Source organism: Podarcis pityusensis (genome assembly GCF_964106645.2).
Source record: "Podarcis pityusensis genome assembly, chromosome: 2".
NCBI lineage: Eukaryota > Metazoa > Chordata > Lepidosauria > Squamata > Lacertidae > Podarcis > Podarcis pityusensis.
Window position 1 is genome coordinate 77,813,326 of NC_138029.1, and position 19,861 is coordinate 77,833,186.

The 19,861-nt window shown below is 40.7% G+C and overlaps 1 protein-coding gene across 1 annotated transcript in view; it reads left to right on the top strand.

Moving 5' to 3' along the window:
- IARS1 (isoleucyl-tRNA synthetase 1) overlaps positions 1-19,861 on the top strand; it is an 85,034-nt gene that overhangs the window by 44,770 nt on the left and 20,403 nt on the right. The window contains exons 18-26 of the mRNA XM_080994253.1: positions 1,162-1,248; positions 1,684-1,767; positions 4,714-4,861; positions 8,740-8,860; positions 9,346-9,437; positions 9,614-9,691; positions 11,325-11,446; positions 16,959-17,061; positions 17,262-17,345. Coding sequence (XP_080850379.1) covers positions 1,162-1,248; positions 1,684-1,767; positions 4,714-4,861; positions 8,740-8,860; positions 9,346-9,437; positions 9,614-9,691; positions 11,325-11,446; positions 16,959-17,061; positions 17,262-17,345 — 919 coding nt within the window. The remainder of the gene's footprint in view (positions 1-1,161; positions 1,249-1,683; positions 1,768-4,713; positions 4,862-8,739; positions 8,861-9,345; positions 9,438-9,613; positions 9,692-11,324; positions 11,447-16,958; positions 17,062-17,261; positions 17,346-19,861) is intronic.

Sequence of the window (19,861 nt, forward strand, 5' to 3'; positions counted from 1 at the left end):
TAGGTGTCATTTCTTTTACTTTTGGCTTTCCTTTTTCCAAAGATTGTATTTGGTTAGCTAGTTTGTTCTTAAATGTCTGGATCTGTGCCCCCAGCCCCCAGGACATCCCCGACCATTGCTTGATTACCAGAGTAGTGGAACTCTGGCAGTGGCGGGCATCCCAAAAAGCCACAGAACACAGAAAAATCTTTAGCAGAGATTTACTAAGGCTTACAGCTTACAGTTCACTGCTAGATCATTAGCAAGGTACAACTTGGCTCCTATTAGAGCAAAAATCCAGTTTCAGCATAAAAAGTACACCACACAAATATAAAATGAAAGCAAAGAATAGAAGTCAGTAGAAGAAATGAGAGTGAGAAACTGTACACTGACTAGCTGATATACCCTTCCCAGTGGCCTTGGCACTAAGGTAAGACTCAGCCTGTAAGCATACAGCTGTGCTGTGAGAAGAATGGAAAATTACAGATGCGCTAGAATATTCTAGCATGTTCCGGCTTTTACTGGCAACTTCTGCACACACAAAACTTCACTCCATGACATGGAGTTAATTTTCCAGTGATGTAGATAACCTCTTTTAGGAACTATTATACATGGGAAAACAAAATTTAAATTTCTAACGAGCCTTGTAATCCCAGTGCAATTCTGTTCCTTTACTGAGTATTATAATCAAGTCCCAAGTGAAAGATGAAGGTTTGTGTATGTATATATATATTTGTATATATATTTGTGTTCACAGGCTTACACACCTCTACCCTGAAGTGACTGTAGGACTGTGTTAAGCAACATTTACAAATGTGATGTACACACAATGCTACAAAGTCACATTATGAAAGGAAGGTTCTGCATCATTATGTCACTCAGTTTTCTTGAACGCAGGACACTGTAGCTTTGGAAGGAGGACTGTTTTGTATGCTAATGTAGTTTGTTACAAGATTAGAAGCTAGCAATAGGGGGGAAATAATATGTGAAGATTTTCCAGAAGATCTGCATAATAAAATGACACTTTTGGATAACTATCACCATGTATTTCTTATTAATATCCCTGGGGTTTGAAATCTGCTAAAAGGAGTCAATTAAAATTTGAAGGCATACAAGGGCTTGAAAGTGTGATATTTTAGCATTAACCTAGAATCAGCTGCTAACTATCAATTTGTTTTTCAGGTTTTACACATTGCTCGTGTTGTCCACAGCTCTTTTTGGGAAGCCCCCTTTCAAGAATGTAATTGTAAATGGCCTAGTTCTTGCCAGGCAAGTAATATTGTTAATATCTTGCTCTTTCCTGAGGTTCTGCTTGAAATGTAGTTCTAAGCTGCAGATATTTCTGTGTAATCCTTCATTGAATAACCAACCTTAGCTGAATGACAGTTGCTTTACACTGAAAGCCCAATCCCTTCCAAAATGATACAAGTTTATATATCGTTGGGAGTGGGTAGAATAAAGTAAAAAAGCTCATTATCACCCAAGACATAAATATGGCTAGAAAGAACTATGGTCGTTTCTCCACCTGTTCCATTGTTCTTCACTTTGCAATAAGGCTGTTGTGAAAGTAAATATAATCTGCTCTTGATGGGACTGGCACTTTCTATCATAAAAATAGTAGACTGATTTCCCAAGAGTATTTGTATTAATTTTGAGAACAGCAATGCATACTTTGTCATAGTTTCCATCTTTAATCTTTTCTAGTGATGGGCAAAAGATGAGCAAAAGGAAGAAGAATTACCCGGATCCAGCAAACATTGTAAATTCTTATGGGGCTGATGCTCTAAGGTAGGATCCTGCTATTGTTTCTCCCCCCCCCCCCCGTTTCTATTAATGTTTGTGGGTCCTCTGCTTAGGTATAGCCAGTCAAAATTTGGCTTTTGCTCCTTGCTTTGGCTGGTGCAGCTACTGCTGTTCATGCAGTAGCAATGTGTGTGTGTACTTCTTCTCAGAACTTTGTACAAGAAGGTAGATACAACCGCAGAACAACTGTATACATTTTGAACAGAAATACTTTTATAATATGCAAAAGGGGGGAGGGAGTGCTGTGAGGCATCACAATGGAATGGTGAAGTTGTCCAGATTGTAAAAGCTTCCAAAAAGCATTTGGTTCACCACTGGTATAAACAGAGTGCTAGACTGAATGAAGCATAATGGATTGTCCAGTACTGCAAACAAAGTACAAGGCAGGCCTCGCATCACTGCCAGCTCCTTTTAATTTCCAAATTGAAATATCTGTGTGAATGTGTGGATGCGTGCAAAATCATCTTAAAAATACTGGAAAACATTATAGCAAGGACGATTGGGTTGGTGTTGTGGGACATTAGGCTGGTTCATATGAGCTTACCAGCATGTTGTGTCTCCGGGGCTCCTGATTATACACGTGTGGGTGTCTTCTTGTGCATAGTCCTTAAGCCTGGGGATTGTATTGTAAGTGCCAAATTGATTGCACAGCTTAGTCTATGTGTGGGAATTTTCATTCCTAGGCTGTATATCCCATCTCTAGGCTTTCCAGGTCTACACAGCATTATATGGTTAATTTTTTCCAGAAGTTGGTAGGCTCTAAACCAAATATATAGCTGATTGTATTCTGGAAGCCTTGAAGAACTTGAGCACTTTTTGGTGTGTATATGGTTTGAATTATTAGCTGTATTTGTTCACCTTAAAGAACACTGTCTTTCTAAAATATATTTCTGGCAAGATAAAATATTGTATGTCAGACTTCAGTAAATTTTATTTTCTTTACCTAAATGAAAATGCCCAGCTCTCAAGAGCATTCATTGCTGTCCTCATTTTTCCAGCAAGATAAATCTGTTTTTGCTTTCTGCCTGCCTGCTATGTGTACACTAAAGTCTTATTTATACATACTCCCACACACAATGCAAAGTAGTGCTTGCTAGGTTCATTTAAGGAGAGAGCTCCAGTTCAGATGTCTGAACTTATTTGAAGTGCTTGATGTCAAGCACTTGTGTTCTGTTTATAGAATAAACTACTTCTGACTTTCTCGTGGGTTTTTTCTTTTTTACTGAGCTAATTTAGCTTCTGTGGAAGAAGTTTTTCCCTTTCCCCATATGCAAATTTTGATTAAGTACTGCAGAAATATCCTCTGCAGCTTACTGATAAATGTGGTATTTTTGAACAGCTGCACATTTATACTCCTTAAGGAAGTGAAGAACTCTAAAGGAGAGTAACAAGTACTGAGTGAGTTTATTAGTGGCCTTCTTTTGTCTTTTGGTTCCTTGGCTAAAACTTTGCCTATTAGGGATGAGGAATCTGTGGTTCTCCAGGTGACATTGGACTACAGTTCCCGTCAACCCATCCATTGGGTGGGCCACCTGAGACTGATTAGAGTGGGAGTTCAACAGCATCTGAGGGTAGCGATAGGTTGGTGAAGAGCAACCATTTAATACTCAATATTTTAAGAGTTTGGGATTGTTTTAAAAGGCTATTTAACTCAAGCCTTTCCCCATTCAATTCTGTGCTATACAACTAAAGTATAGATACAGTTAATGGTTTTGAAATTTGGAAAACTGACCATCTCCATTGGATTTAATGATTGGTATATTCTGAGATCAAAACAAAATTGAATGGGGAAAATCTCTCTTTGTTTGAATATTTTCTAGTTTGATATTTTTGGAGGATTATCTCAGAGTTGGAAAAATGAATTATGCACATTAGCGGACATATACTTTCAAAAATATATATAGCTGAAATGTGACGTGGAATCAGAACATGAAAAAGAGCAGAAGGTTAGATGAACTCAGGACATAGGTAAAAATATTCCAGTGGCTGTCTGGGAAGAATTGTGGAACAGTCTCTTGAAGCCCATTCTTTTGGAATACAGCTGCATGGGGAAAAACAACATTATAAAAATGTGTAGCTGGTAAACAAAATAAGCAGCTACATGTTCGAAATCTCGCGGCAGAAAATGACAACTTTCATTACATGTGATAGGAAAATTAAGAAACAGCCTTGGCTTTGTTCAGTGTGGTGCAAGAGCAAAACGGAGCAAAGTGCCTGCAAACTCCTCTCAAAAGAACTGCACACTTATAGCCCTGGCAAGCCATAGTTTGGCTTACCATGTCATTTAAACTAGGCCACTAACTACAAACCCTGTATCCCTGTTGTAGGTAGTTTTAACCATATTCTTTAGCTTTGGCTGCAATCTTATGCATACTTTCCTGGGAATTAGCCCAGTGGGACTTCTATCCAACTATACATACATAGGGTTGCATTGTTAAAATACCAAGGCTCTTGTACATTATGCAGAAAAAAATCAGTTTGTCCAAAAGCCATCTTGTCATATGGAAATGTGAAATGATGGGTGATGGGAATTTGAGCACAGTTCTTTAGAAATGTTTGCTTTCTGAAGATCTATTCAGCAGCCTAATAGAGTAAGAAGAAAGACAGAAAATATCCAGCTAAATTGGACTAATGCAAGAAATGGAAATGCCTTTTTATGTAGTTGCAGAATTTTGGGGGTGGGGTGGGGGTTACACCTCTGCTAATACTGCCAATTAGAATTGCCATTTCAGCAGTGTGAGTTGTATCTTAGCAACATCTACAGATTTCCTGGCACTGAACAAAGTATTAGGACGTCAACATTATTTTGGGTCCTGGGTGGAGGATTGTTGAAATTTTAATTTGTGTGTATTAAAAAGGGATCTGGTGTGTTTTCTTTAAAGCCATGTCCAAATTTTCATTACTCTGCTCTGTTTGTGTGTGCTGCTGTAGGCTGTACCTTATCAATTCTCCTGTTGTGAGAGCCGAAAACTTGAGGTTTAAAGAAGAAGGTGTGAGAGATGTACTGAAGGATGTCTTTTTGCCATGGTACAATGCATATCGCTTTCTCATTCAGAACGTTGTCATTCTGCAACTTAAGGTACAAAACTTTGCACTGTCGAAGAAAGTTGTTTCTCTGGTCATTACTGTATTTTGCTTATCAATATGGGATCTCTAGTCACACGGCATGCTGCCAATGTATGTAGTTATTCTTCATGATATCTGTCCTGCTCATCTGGTCAAATGGGCTCTCAAGATGGCTCAGGCAACATGTGTTGGTGCAGTTCGTTGTGGTTGCAGTTTATCATTCTTGCATTTTGTTGGAGCCAGAAATGTAGTGCTTATAGTGTCAGACCATCACTGGGAAGACCCACTTTCAAATCCCTACTCTGCCATGAAGATAATGTGCTGACCTTGAGTCAGTCACTATCATTCTTAATGCCATCATCTATTTTATTTTAAATGTAATGGGGAAGACTTTTTTTGGGGGGGCGGGGGGAAGCATCGGCCTTGCACACAGAAGCTTCCAGGTTCAATACTTGGCATCTCCAGGTAGGGCTGCGAATGTCACCTGTCTGAAAATTTAGAGAACCAATTGTGTAGATACACAATTCTGACCTAAATAGACTAATGTTCTGATTTGGTATAAGGAAGCTTCCTGCTTTTCTGTGAAACTGAACTGTCTCTCAGCCTAACCTAATTTACATGATTTTTTGGGAGGTCAAATGTGAGCAGAGGTTCAGGAAGAGTTGTTTATATCACCCTGAGCTTCTTAGAAGGTGAGGTTAAAAGTTTAAAAATGTTAAAAATTGAGGGAGGGGAGGGAAACTCAAACTCAAGTAGCCCGAGTCGGTATTAATTATGCAGTTTGAGAGTGTAGTTGCAGACAAAAAATTATAGGCTGCAATTTATGCCCACTTACCCTGGCATTATTCTAAGAATCTGATTTAGAGTTCACTTGTATTGGGGAGCTGTACAGTTTATTGGTACACCAATGGCTTCTGAAATGCTAATTTACAAGAGTAATAGTAACTAAAGTTTAAAAATTCTGATGGCACTGTATCTCTCTGTATGTCTTACACTTTTTATGAAGCCCAGTTTATATTCCTAACACTTGCAAAAACTGCTAGTTTAATGGCATCCATTACTATTCTAGGTTGGAGGACAGTGCTCTGAGGAAAGCAGAATGGGAATGGAAAGGAATATTTGATAAACATTTTTTTCCTCTTCCCTGTTTCAAATGTGAAATGTTTAGGTTAAGAATGTGTATTCTTCATTTAACTTATGTTCCAAAGTCTATGGTCCTCATTGTCAAGAAACATTTCATTTTATCCAGTGGGATTTAATAAATCTGTAATCCTCCTGTAATATATATTCTACATAAAAAGTGGTAAAAAAGGCAATACAGTATTTAGGATTGCGTTTAATTCGTTGGATTCCAAGAACAGCAATATATCTCTTCTATATGTAATAATCTCTAGTCATTGATACCAGCTTATTTGAAGTGGTTCATAACTTTTACAAAGTACACTTGGCAACCTGAGGGAAGACTTCTGACTTGTCAGCGATACAAATTTCAAAACTCTTCTGGTCAGTCAGTACTTAAATCTCAATCTGTTCTCTCAGCAACGGTTTCTAAATGGTTGCCTTTCAAATAATTTACTTGAAGAGAGAACACGGGTCCTTTGAAGATTGGTTCTTTGGTAAGGAAAGTCTCAACAGATACATTATCTTAGTGAATACACTATGTTTCCGATGGGAAATTGATAACTTGAAGAGCTTATAATTACTCACCTCTCATGATACATGAGCTTTTCAAACCACCATGGAGCCCTTGCTATTAGAAGCAATAAAGGCAACAGACTTCAATAAATAGTAATGGAAATTGGTTTACATTTTTAGCAGTCACCTCTGTAAGGAGAGCTTTGGAGCTGCATAATTAATCAGCTATTTCTGAGGGTCCCCAGACAATGTTCCTAATACTGTTCTTCAAACTGCCCTAATATTTTACATACTCTGAACTTAGTTTTGGTGCCACTGTATTGTTCTTGTGGTATTGAGTTCCTGGGAGATGTATTTGCTGTTATGGGCCCTGAGTGGGGAGGGCTGGTTGAGCCAACAGAGAGAAGAGGAGTTGCAGATAGATGACCTGGGAAGGAATCTAGTGGGCTAGGAAGGTCTTTGCTCAGGTCAGGAGAACCCAAGGTAGAGGATACTAGAGAGCATTCTAGTGGTGGTGAGTTTCTCTCACCCTGTACCTGCAACTTGAGGCATTGGCTCCTTTTTCTGAGTTGTAGGAAGCTGGTTCTGGCTTGTCCACTTATCGTGCCACTAACTCTGCCTCTGAAGTTGCCAGAAACCACATACAGTGTTGCCTGTCCCAGGGAGGTTGCTGCCTTACCTGTCCCACGCGCCTCTTATGAGGCAGTGGTGCCCCCTCCATCGCCTAGACCATGGAGAAGCCAGCACAAGCATGAACAGTTGGGGCAGGTTCAGCCTTTGCAGAGAAGTGCCAGGTTGCTTGCCCACTCTAAGGACTAGAACCGTTTGCTGCGCCAAGTTGTCCCCACCCCATTCCCTGGCATTTCAGTGGGGTATTGTTGTTGGATCCGTGTCTTTGCTTGTGTAGTTGTGGGCAGCACCTGCTGTGCCTTTGAACCACATTACCTCATTTTGTCCGTGCATCGCACTGATCAGAGCATTAAAGGCTTTGGTGGAAACCACAACCTGAGTTAAGAGTTCTTCATCAAATGGGAGCCAGGACTTTTGCATAACTAAGTTGTGCTGGCAACTGCACAAATAGGAAGCTCTCCCCTCTCTTAAGTTATAGCAATGTGGCTCAACATTGTTCAAGGGTCTCTGTGTATATAGCATTAAGGTGAATAGTGCCATAAAGAGGGCTTCTGACCACTCCCTCATTTCATGCAAGGAGCAAGCAGTAAATCCTGGCAAATGTCTCTACATTGCATTTAACCTTTTAAGCTTGCTTTGAAATTACCGTCTGCTAAACTATTTATAAAATGTTATTATGTACCATAGTACTAAAGTGAAGTGCTTTGTTCCCTGCTAATGGGAGCAAAGTCCAAATGAGAGGTCCTCAAATGAGAACCCAGAAAGCAGCTATTTTTTGACTGAAGCGCTTTTCAAATTATCCTACCTTATTAAAGCAATTGAAACTATTGCTATGTGATACACTTGCCAAGAAATTTGAACTGATGGTATCATCCTGAAAACTACTACCCTCTCAGTGCAGCATGATAAGGTGAACAGACTCTCGGAGTGGCATTCACCCCAGATGGCTTTGTCACAGAAAGAGAATAAATCTGCAAATAGCTGCTGTGTTTGCCTGCATGAGAACATGTCTAATGAATGAATAACATTTGCAACTGACTTCTTGAATGACCCATGAACTGCAGGAGTTCTCTTTTCACTTGACATTGTTGCACAGTCAGAGGCATACTGGTTCAATACTGGTCTGTACTACTGTAGTACACCAACTGAAATTGGAAGAATTAGGGTGTGATCTTGCAGCTGACATAAGTGCAGCTCTGCTGGTGAAGAGGAAAACCTGATGGCAGGATGGCACTTACATCACTACAGTCCCTGGTAGGCATGCGGAAAGCTCAGCAGGCATGTTTGGCCTACTCGTTATGTTCTGCCAGATGTGTGAGCCAAGCAGAGTGTTCTTGGATGGTGAGGCTGTGGACTTGTAAGATCCTCAGTCACTACACTCCCCTGACATGCACCTAAATAGATCCCAAAACTACATCACCCCCTGAGCTGGCTTAGTTAATATCTTCCTTTTGCAGTAAATAGAAGGGGAAGTGTGAGGAGAAAACAAGGGGAAAGAAATAAAAAAATTGCTCCCCAACCACCTATAATGTTGTTATGGTTACCCCAACCACAGATTCTTTCCCACCTCCACAACATATTGCTCTGGCTCAAGTTAAATCTCTTTTTCCATCTCCATATTCATAGGAAGATGGAAAGGAATTCCTTTACAATGAGAATACAGTTAAAGAAAGCAACAATATCATGGATAAATGGATTCTTTCCTTTGCACAGTCACTCATTCAGTTCTTCAAAGCAGAAATGGCAGGTGCGTATGCTTCCTCCAATTTCAGGATTTTAATTACATTCATGTTGGTGCTGCAAGATTATACAGTAGAAATATACTGATTTCTGTATCTGTGGTTTTATTTACTTTTTGTGGGTTGTGTGATGTGGATTCATTGAAATTACTGGGTCCTAGTTAGTTATGCCTATTCATTTCAGTGCATCTACTTAGAGTAGAACTAACTTTGGATAAAACCCAATGTTTGTTTACAGATTTGAACATTTTTGCTCTCTTAATATGAGTTTGAAACTAGGGTTTGAAAAGGGATTTCTTAACTATGGATAACATGAATAAGGGACTCATAGTCAAATCCATTCTTTCTTATAGTGATACATTTTTAATGTTGTTAAGGTATTGTCACAGGCTCCAGGTGGTTCTTATATCTTCAAGATTTTGATAAGAAAAAGAGACTGAAGCCAAAAGGTTAATGGGACATTACAGCTTGCTATTTCCTCTCTCATTTTCAGCCTACAGACTGTACACGGTAGTTCCTCGTCTCGTTAAGTTTGTAGACATTCTTACCAACTGGTATGTCAGAATGAATCGCAGGAGGTTAAAGGTATGTGACTTCTGTTTCCAGGGTGTATTCATGAGAGGTGGAAGTAGTTTGCTCCTGAGTTAATTCAGGTTCCCTTTAAAGCTGAGTACTTTCTTGATTTGTGTGTTGAAGATCAATACCATTTTGTGTAATTATTGGTCTAATCTCTCTTACATCTATGACTACTTCTTGAGTAGGGTGAAAATGGAACAGATGACTGCATTATGGCCTTAGAAACCTTATTCAGCGTTCTTCACTCTATGTGCAGACTTATGGTAAGAATTAACAACTGTACAGTTATTCATCTGGGATGCGGGTAGCGCTGTGGTCTATACCACTGAGCCTCTTGGGCTTGCTGATTGGAAGGTTGGCAGTTCGAATCTGGGTGAGCTCCTGTTGCTCTGTCCCACCTCCTGTCAACCTAGCAGTTTGAAAGCACATCAGTGCGAGTAGATAAATAGGTACTGCTGTGGCGGGAAGGTAAACATCGTTCCTGTGTGCTCTGGGTTCCATCACGGTGTTCCGTTGCACCAGAAGCCGTTTAGTCATGCTGACCACATGACCCATAAAGCTGTCTGTGGACCAACGCCGGCTCCCTCGGCCTGAAGCGAAATGAGCGCTGCACCCAGTGCTAGATTTATGTATAAGCTAAACAAGCTATAGCTTAGGGCCACACTCTCTTGGGGCCCCCAAAAAAAATTAAAGGGAAAAAAACTGGATGTACATTTCCAAAATATAAGATAAAAAACAAATAAAATAAAACCTACATACAGCAACAGTGTTTTGTGTTGTGTAGACTCCTATGAAGTAAGTAATGGGCCCCGCCTGCTAGCCCGCTCCCTAAAATATCACATATAAAGGGCCCCATTACCTTCAGTAGCTTAGGGCCTCATCAAACCTAAATTCGGCCCTGACCGCACCCCATAGTTGCCTTTGACCAGACTTAACCGTCCAGGGGTCATTTACCTTTTACCTTACCTTACAGTCATCCTCTTACAGATTTAGGTACAGAAGCGTTGCTTTTTGATATAGCCCCATGAAGCTCATGGCAGTCAGCTTGTAACACAGAGAGGGTTCTTGCTAGGGCTGCATGTGGGTTATGATTCTGCAGGAGCACATAATGTGGGACTGGGGCAGAATCCAGCTCTCAGACAGTCTCTGATTTAATTAAGGGAAGGAGAGTGAGGGCAAGTTTCTTTAGTCAGGAAGAAATGCCTGGCTGTGTCAGGACTGTGCCTGATGGAATCTCAGTAGTCAGAAGGCTTGGAAGGTTCACTGTCTCCTGGTGTGAAAGGACAAGGACTAAGACAGTGCATGCTAAGATTTCTGACTTGAATGCTATTCACTTTCTTTCATTCCTCTGTTCTCTGAGGGCGTCTAGAGAGCTTAAGAGATATAGGTTGCCTTCCTGGTCTCTGAGATGAGCTATTTTCTTTGTTGAATACCTATCTGTAAAAAGGCCAGGTAAGAAGTACAGTCATCAGGTGGTATTAGACCTTGTAATTTTGTTATTTTGATTAGCCAGAGGAAGTTGTTCAACTGGAAACAGTTTCCTGATTGAACTCCGTAGCTGGTACATTTTTGACAGGAAACTGTGCATGAAAACTTGCATTATAGTAACAGAGAATATCTTGGGCTGTATCCAACAGAATTCTGTGCATACAACAAAACTTCTTGTTCTCTCTAGCCCTCTGCATACTCTTAAGACTCCAACTCTGAAGAGTTGGAGGATCCTCCGGAGCAGATTTGCAGTGGCGTAGAGGAAGAGAGGGAACGGAAGTCTTCTTGTATAAGTGAAACTCTGCTTGTGCAGTGTTGGATACAACCTAAGAGTTTTAGCAATTTATAACGCATTTGTAATTACTTCAAAATATAGAATAGCCAAGTAATGAAAAATTGTCATTCCAGGCACCTTATACTCCATTTATCACTGAACTGATGTACCAGAATTTGAAGACTCTTATTGATCCTGCCTGCATTCAGGAGAAGAACACAGATAGCATTCACTACCTCATGGTTCCTCAAGTTCGGTGAGCAACTCAGTCAATTGTAGTGGATGCCCAAGTTTAAGGTTTTATGGGTCAAAGCCAGCACTTTGAATTGGACTCTGAAACAATTGGCAGCCAGTGCAGTCAGGTCAGGATCGGTGTAGTAAGCTCAAACTGTCTTGTCCCAGTGAGTAACCTGGCTGGCAAATTGCGCACTAGCTGTAGTTTCTGAACCGTATTCTGAGGCAGCCCTCTCTTTTATGCTTTGCCTATAAGGCAAAATATTAGAGTTCTTAAAACATGTTTTTCCAAATCCAGTTGTAAAACTGCTGTAGAATCTGCAACTTTATTAAATACCCGTACCTGATGCTGAATTGTAGACTGAAGAGGGTGGTAATTCTGTATTGTGGTTCCATAGAAAACCAGTTCTGATAAATACTGGAAAGGAGTAGATGAAAACATTTTACAAGGTGTAAGCAGCTGCCAGAGAAAAGGTTTTAGTGATCAATACAATTGAAGGAAGAAAATGCGTTTATATATTGGTTTTTTGATGTTCTGACCATGTTGCAGTTTGCAGTTTAGCAGAAGCCCCAACATTTGTTTTCTGGATATGGTTGGCTAATAGGTTTGGATATGCTTTGAATATTTCTTGTTTTCACTTGGGGGAACTGTTTTTGGTATCTCAAACAGTTTAGAGGTATATGAGTTAAATCTCTTCTATCAAAGCTGTGGATTTTACAGGGTATAAAGGTTCTTTTGTTTGTAGCACAGAAGGTACATTGTCATTACAAATGCCCTTGAACTAGTATTTTGAAAGGCACATTAGAAAGATGTTCAGTTATTTATAGGAATCTAACTTAATTTTTTTTAGTCCCAGGTGCCACCTTGTTCTGTCCAATTAATGATGCCAAAGATAAATGTGATTTGTGAATGTAAATTACATTAAAAAATACTGCAGATTGACTTGCTTTGTTGGAGAGTTTATTTGTTTTTAATAGCCAGTCTCTAGTGAAGCAGTTTTTCCACCTCCCAAAAGCTTTGTAGTAATTACTGAGGCGTTGGTATACCATTTCCCCCTGTTTCTGTACTGTATGATGGACTTGCCCATGATGGAAAGCAGTTAGGCTGCACATGCCATGGTTGTCAGGCTAAAGGTTTAAATTTTATTTTGCTTTCCTTTGGGCAGCTTTAAGTAGTTAAGTTTATCATTTTTACTGTCTCCATTGTTGAAATGAGAATGTGTCAGGTTTCCTGAATTCTCTTACAAACTAGCTGTTCAGTATTTGCTTGATGTGTGTACTGAGGGAATTTCAGTGTGTTTCTATCCTTCCTTACTGCACATAGTTTCAAGGCTTTAAGGTTAAATAATTAAATATAAAAACTATTAAAATGTATTTTTAATATAAAATAATAAGACGATGGACCCAACATAAGCATGAGCATCAGTTAAGGCAAAGTTAATGCATTAAAGCAGCACTAGAATCTGTAGCATTTATCTTTCCACCCAGTGTCTAAAAGAGTGGATCTTAGGTATGTGGTCCAGGGGTTGAAGGTCCAATCATTGGCCCATTCATCTGGCTTCAGCAGAGAGTCTCCTCAGATGGTCTCAAGGAATGAGCAGGTTCTAGGTCCATATTTTGGTAACCTTACACCAGGGGTGGGGACTGTTGGACCCTAGGGCTGAATATGGCCCTCTAGGCCTCTCTGTCCAGTTCTCAGTACTCTTCATAGGCCACACCACCCTCCCCATCAGCAGGTACGACTCCATACCTTCCTCATGTCTGGAATGTGTTCTTGAACTTTGAATTGTGGCAACGTTTCTTGCTTGCCATGATGGAGAGATGTGTGTGGATGTAGAAACCTCCTCCTTTCGTATGGCTAGAATGTATTGCCTGCTGTACAAAGGGAAAGTGTTGCATCCATTGCACTATATAACTTTTTTTACCTTTGGCCCAATCCACCACTGGCAGGAAGGCGCTAGAGGTGAGGTTGCCTTTCAGACTGCAGAATGTTCCTCACTCCTATCTTACACTTTAAACACTGGGGAACAAAAGATTATCAAGCAAATGAAGATGGCTTTGTCGCCTCATTGTGAATTCTGAAATAAGCCCTATAGGTACCAGTTACTTTACAGAACTTGGCTTGGTTAGAATCTCATAATTCTGTTTCCTGTTCAGCTGTGTGGAATTTTGAATAGCAAGCAAGTCCCATTTTCATACATCCAAACTTTTATTTTAAGGCTCGTCCATAATTTGTTTCTTTTGTGTGTGTAAGTCACCGTTCCAGTCTGCTTCTCATCTTCATTTTTGGATAGTTTTATTTGCTAGACAGATCAATAATTTTCTAATTTAAGTTATGGTTAATGAATGAAATAAGAGGCATTGGACTCTCTCATAAATATGATGGATTTTTTCCTGTATTGTCTGGTGAGTGACCAATAAAAGCATTGATTGCCAATGAAAGGCTATTCATATTTCAGTGGTCAGGCTTAACCTCCAGAATTTTTACTGGTTGCAATTCCTTTTAATATTTAGCAACTTAGTTACTAGAATATTACTTATTTACCCTCCATGTGACATAAAGTTTTTTGAAATAAGTAAAAAATAATAATTGAAATGCAAAATAAAACATAAAACCATTAAAAAGCGGGGGAGGGGGATGCTACATAAATAACGCAAACCATAACTTGCCACACACTGAAAATCCAAACAGATTAAAAAGGAAAACACAGTCCCAAGGCCCAGATTTTATCAATTTCAAAGGCAACCTATCCTGGACAGGCTATTCCATAACTGGAGTGCCCGTGATAAAAGGGCCCTCTTCCTGATGACTGCCCACCTTGCTTCATTTTATGGGGTCACTCTGAGCAGGACTGCCAAAGAAGATCAAGCTTTGGGTAGATACAGATGGGAGGAGGTGGTACCAATCTGTCTAGGGATTTTAAAATTAAAACTCGCGTAGACTTGGGAGCCCAATGCAGCTGATAAAACCCTCTTGTAATATGGCCCAGTCCTGGCTTGCAGCCCTGTTCTGCACAAGCTGCTGTTTCTGAACTGCTTTTAACAAGAGTATCAGAAGCAAATTGGCAATAAAGTGATAAAACAACCATTAAGCTATGTCTTAAAAGCTTAAAAGTGAAAAAAATATTCACTTAGCACCTAAAAGCTAATAAAGTAGAAGCTTCTGGTACAGTAGGGCAGAACCTTCCGCCTGACACTGACATCATTGCTGCTTACCAGAGTGGGAGCAGGGCAGCAGTGTAGGTGCCCTGGCAGGATCACTGGATTGGCACAGCTGCTGTGTTAGCAGAGCTCTAATCTCAGCACTGCTCACACTGTCCTGGTAAGTGGCAGCAATTACATTTTCAGGAGGGCAGCTCTGTGACATCACCCCACCCCACCAGCTACTCCTAGTTTGTCCTAATAATTTAATGGAATATGTTAGGCAGAAAGAGAATGTGACTTGCTCTTTGTTGTTGTTGTTTAGTTGTTGTGTCCGACCCCTCGTGACCCCATGGACCAGAGCACGCCAGGCACTTCTGTCTTCCACTGCCTCCCGCAGTTTGATCAAAATCATGCTGGTAGCTTCGAGAACACTGTCCAGCAATCTCGTCCTCTGTCGTCCCCTTCTCCTTGTGCCCTCCATCTTTCCCAACATCAGGGTCTTTTCCAGGGAGTCTTCTCTTCTCATGAGGTGGCCAAAGTACTGGAGCCTCAGCTTCAGGATCTATCCTTCCAGCGTCACTCAGGGCTGATTTCCTTAAGAATGGATAGGTTTGATCTTCTTGCAGTTCATGGGACTCTCAAGAGTCTCCTCCAGCACCATAATTCAAAAGCATCAATTCTTCGGCGATCAGCCTTCTTTATGGTCCAGCTCTCACTTCCATACATCACTACTGGGAAAACCATAGCTTTAACTATACGGACCTTTGTTGGCAAGGTGATGTCTTCTTTTTAAGATGCTGTCTAGGTTTGTCATTGCTTTTCTCCCAAGAAGCAGGCGTCTTTTAATTTCATGACTGCTGTCACCATCTGCAGTGATCATGGAGCCCAAGAAAGTAAAATCTCTCACTGCCTCCATTTCTTCCCCTTCTATTTGCCAGGAGGTGATGGGACCAGTGGCCATGATCTTCATTTTTTTGATGCTGAGCTTCAGACCATATTTTGCGCTCTCCTCTTTTACCCTCATTAAAAGGTTCTTTAATTCCTCCTCACTTTCTGCCATCAAGGTTGTGTCATCTGCATATCTGAGGTTGTTGATATTTCTTCTGGCATTCTTAATTCCGGCTAGGGATTCCTCCAGCCCAGCCTTTCGCATGATGAATTCTGTATATAAGTTAAATAAGCAGGGAGACAATATACAGCCTTGTCGTACTCCTTTCCCAATTTTGAACCAATCAGTTGTTCCATATCCAGTTCCAACTGTAGCTTCTTATCCCACATAGAGATTTCTCGGGAGACAGATGAGTTGATCAGGCACTCCCATTTCTTTAAGAACTTGCCATAGTTTGCTGTGGTCGACACAGTCAAAGGCTTTTGCATAGTCAATGAAGCAGAAGTAGATGTCTTTCTGGAACTCTCTAGCTTTCTCCATAATCCATGTTTGCCATTTGGTCTCTGGTTCCTCTGCCCCTTCGAAATCCAGCTTGCACTTCTGGGAGTTCTCGGTCCACATACTGCTTAAGCCTGCCTTGTAGAATTTTAAGCATAACCTTGCTAGCGTGTGAAATGAGTGCAATTGTGCGGTAGTTGGAGCATTCTTTGGCACTGCCCTTCTTTGGGATTGGGATGTAGACTGATCTTCTCCAATCCTCTGGCCACTGCTGAGTTTTCCAAACTTGCTGGCATATTGAGTGTAGCACCTTAACAGCATCATCTTTTAAAATTTTAAATAGTTCAGCTGGAATATCATCACTTCCACTGGCCTTGTTATTAGCAGTGCTTTCTAAGGCCCATTTGACTTCACTCTCCAGGATGTCTGGCTCAAGGTCAGCAACCACACTACCTGGGGTATACGAGACATCAATTTCTTTCTGGTATAGTTCCTCTGTGTATTCTTGCCACCTCTTCTTGATGTCTTCTGCTTCTGTTAGGTCCTTGCCACTTTTGTCCTTTATTATGGTAATCTTTGTATGAAATGTTCCTTTCATATCTCCAGTTTTCTTGAACAGATCTAGTTTACTCTATAAGTTTCATGGCTGAGCATGAAGATTCGAACCCAGGCTCCATAGTCCCAAGTCCATCACTCTATCCACCACGGTGCACTGACTCTCAAATTGGCATTTGTGTTCGGTGCAATCTTTAAGATGGTAAAAATGCTGTTTCTGGCAATTCTGCCATACAAGAGAGTCCCAGCAAAGGGCTTTTTCTTTTCAGGCAGGTTTTAAATGTAGGTTATTATTTTTAAAGGGGTTAGCTTCATATGCAAAACATATGAAGTTTCATAGAATCATAGAGTTGGAAGAGACCACAAGGGCCATCGAGTCCAACCCCCTGCCAAGCAGGAAACACCATCAGAGCTCTGAAGTTTCCATTTTTCCCCCCTTTGAATCTAGAGAGGATCTGATTGACAAAAATATAGAAAGTGCCGTTTCCCGAATGCAATCTGTTGTTGAGCTTGGACGGGTAATCAGAGACAGGAAAACCATTCCAGTAAAGGTAAGATGTTTTTTTAATTTATCTTACATCAATATCCCATAAGCACTTATTGGTTGTGACAGAGAAATGCATAGGTAAATCAATGAATTCCAGAAAATGAACTATAAGGATATCTGTTAAATAGCCATGGTTTAAATAGCCATTTTGCAATAGATCTTGGGTACCTTTTTCCAGACTGATGATGTTGAATTTAATTTCAGTATCCACTGAAAGAGGTGGTGGTTATTCATCAGGATCCCCAGGCGCTGGAAGATATCAAGTCCTTGGAAAAGTATATACTTGAGGTAAGATAGAAGAGCAGAAGGCATTGCTGCTAGAACTTAAGTTCTTATTGGTTTTAATTCACGTTGATGCCACGTTTTTTGCCTTGCAAGTCTGTCAGCATAACAGCACACCACATGATCCAGCCTGCACAAGAGAGTGGCAGATGTGGACATTGCCCTTGCAACTTCGTTGAGAACGTTTTTGCTTAAAAGGAGGTGCTGCTTTGCCACCCTGGGCTCCTTGGTGGTGGGAATATAAATTCAGTTAAAAATAAAACAGAGTGGGTTGTATCCAACCAAGCTGCCCTGTTAGGAAAGGACTTCCACCCACTGGCAGAGGAAGGGGTGTGTGGTGGGTGCAGTCCACCCTGGGTGTCATCCCTGAGGGGGATGAAATTGCCCCCCCGCCCCCGGGATGCTCACCCCACCCCTGGGGGCAGCTAGCCCCGCCCCTGGGTGTATAGCATGTGCACCGCTCCGGGTGCCGGAGTAGCTAGCTCCGCCTCTGCTTCCATCCGCACAAGGGGACTGCTTCCTGATCTGTTCTGGGGGGTTTTCTCAATCCTCTGAAGCAGATTTGGAGCAAGGAGTGGGAAGAATAGAAGGAAGGAGAAGACCACCCATTTGGCAGGTGGAAGTCCTTGTGTGTTGGGCTGAGTTTGTTGGATATCTCTTTCACACACATACACATACCTTCTGACTCAACCTTTGGATTTCATTTGACCCAGGACTACAGTTGTCTGCTGCTTGATCTTGGCTTACCTTTGGACTCCCCTTGTTATTGCTCAATGCTGTCATGTTTTGGACTTGAGCCTGCAGCGGACTCTTGTGTGTTGTCTTACTCCAGTCAAGCTCAGGCACAGAGACCTAACTCAGTTGGAGTAGGAGAAAGTATCAAGATCTATGTGTAGGCAGGGGTTAAGCAAACACATGCTTTCTTGAGAAAAAAGATGTCATTACTGAGTACTCTTGCTTACATATGAAGACTGCAAGGACCAAACTAAGCAGAGGATAAAGTGTGACATCTGTATATTATGTATAATACAGTTGACTTTTGACCACAAATATGTTTTGGAGATAAATACTTCATGATCATTGATCATTCACAAAATCATGAAAAAGGATTGTCTTGAAGCATCGCAGTATCATTTTTCATTATGCCTTTCTGAAGAAGCTGCCCTCCTAAACCGTCTCATTCCACTAAGCTAACTTCAAAAGGCAGTTTTGGATTTTGGTGCAAAATAAGTTTTTTTTAAAAAAGAAGCTGTTGGTATGGATGTGGTGGCTTTCCTTGAGTTTCCCGGTGAAATGGGACAAGGTAGAGAACCTAAGTAACACTCCTGCTCTGTGGCTGCTTATGGGTGTCTGTGGACCTGCTTCCACCTGCATCCCTTTGGAGTGTGGCTGATGGAACCGCAAGAGAAGCCACTCGCTTGTTGTGTAAAACCTTGTTGCTGTCAGTTGACATTCTTTTTGATTCCAATACCAATTGCGAAAGCACAGTTCATTAAACAGTAAGTGGAAGGAAGATTAGTATGTGGACTTTCATGTTGAAAAAAAGAAGAGAAAAAAAGAAATGAGATGGAAAGAAAGTGCATAAAATGTTTTGATTGTTTTGTACTAGTAAATTGCTTTCAGCTAAGCGTTGCTTTAGAGAGCTGATAGTGAACTGTTCTGCTCTGGAAATGGAGCCAATTTTATCCTTTATCTATTTTAGAGATTAAAGTGTGGCTTGCCAGACAAAGTGACCCCTTGTGTGGTTTCGTGTATTGGATTCTTAGAGCTCAATGCCTCGTAAAAGACATGGAACTCTTTATAATATTGTATGTACATTTGTTTGGCCAGACAAAAGGTCTCCCAGGCTTCCTACGAACAAGAGCAACACAGCAGAAGTATGCTAGAAAAGCTTTCAGATGCAAAATAGGAAAGGTGGTTTATTTTATCAGACCATCTCCTGTTTGGTTTGTATGACTGTATTTAACACCAACGTTGCATTAGATGGAATTAAACAGTAGATAGTTCTTAGTTACTGAAAAGTGTTCACTATTTAGGAAAATATTAGTCTGGGGTTAGTTCAAGGAGGAAAAGAGGCAAGACAAAACAAGACAAAAGAGCCAAGGACAAGGGCTGAATGGAATAGGAGTGATCTCAAAGGGTTTATGGGTTGTGGAGTGAGGAAACCTTGAGTAGAGTAGGACTGGGGTCTTTAGAAGGTGTATGGTGGAAACTCAGGGGTGGGAATAGGTAAGGATGTTTGGATAATACTTTGGTGGGAGAACTTTTTCATATTTAATAGCATGAATGGGAGCTCTATTTAACTTGCTCTTCTGTACAGCAAAGTATTTTTGTATAGCATAACAATCTAAAATGACTTAATCATAGTACTGTTCAAACTTCAAGCGCACATATATCAAAATAGCAGACAGCTGTTTTTTGTTTGTCCTACTCTCTGTAATATTTTGCCATTCAGCCTGTAAAATGGTTTGTTAATCATGACTTCAAGTGATGATTATTTTTTAAACTATTTTTTTTTCATT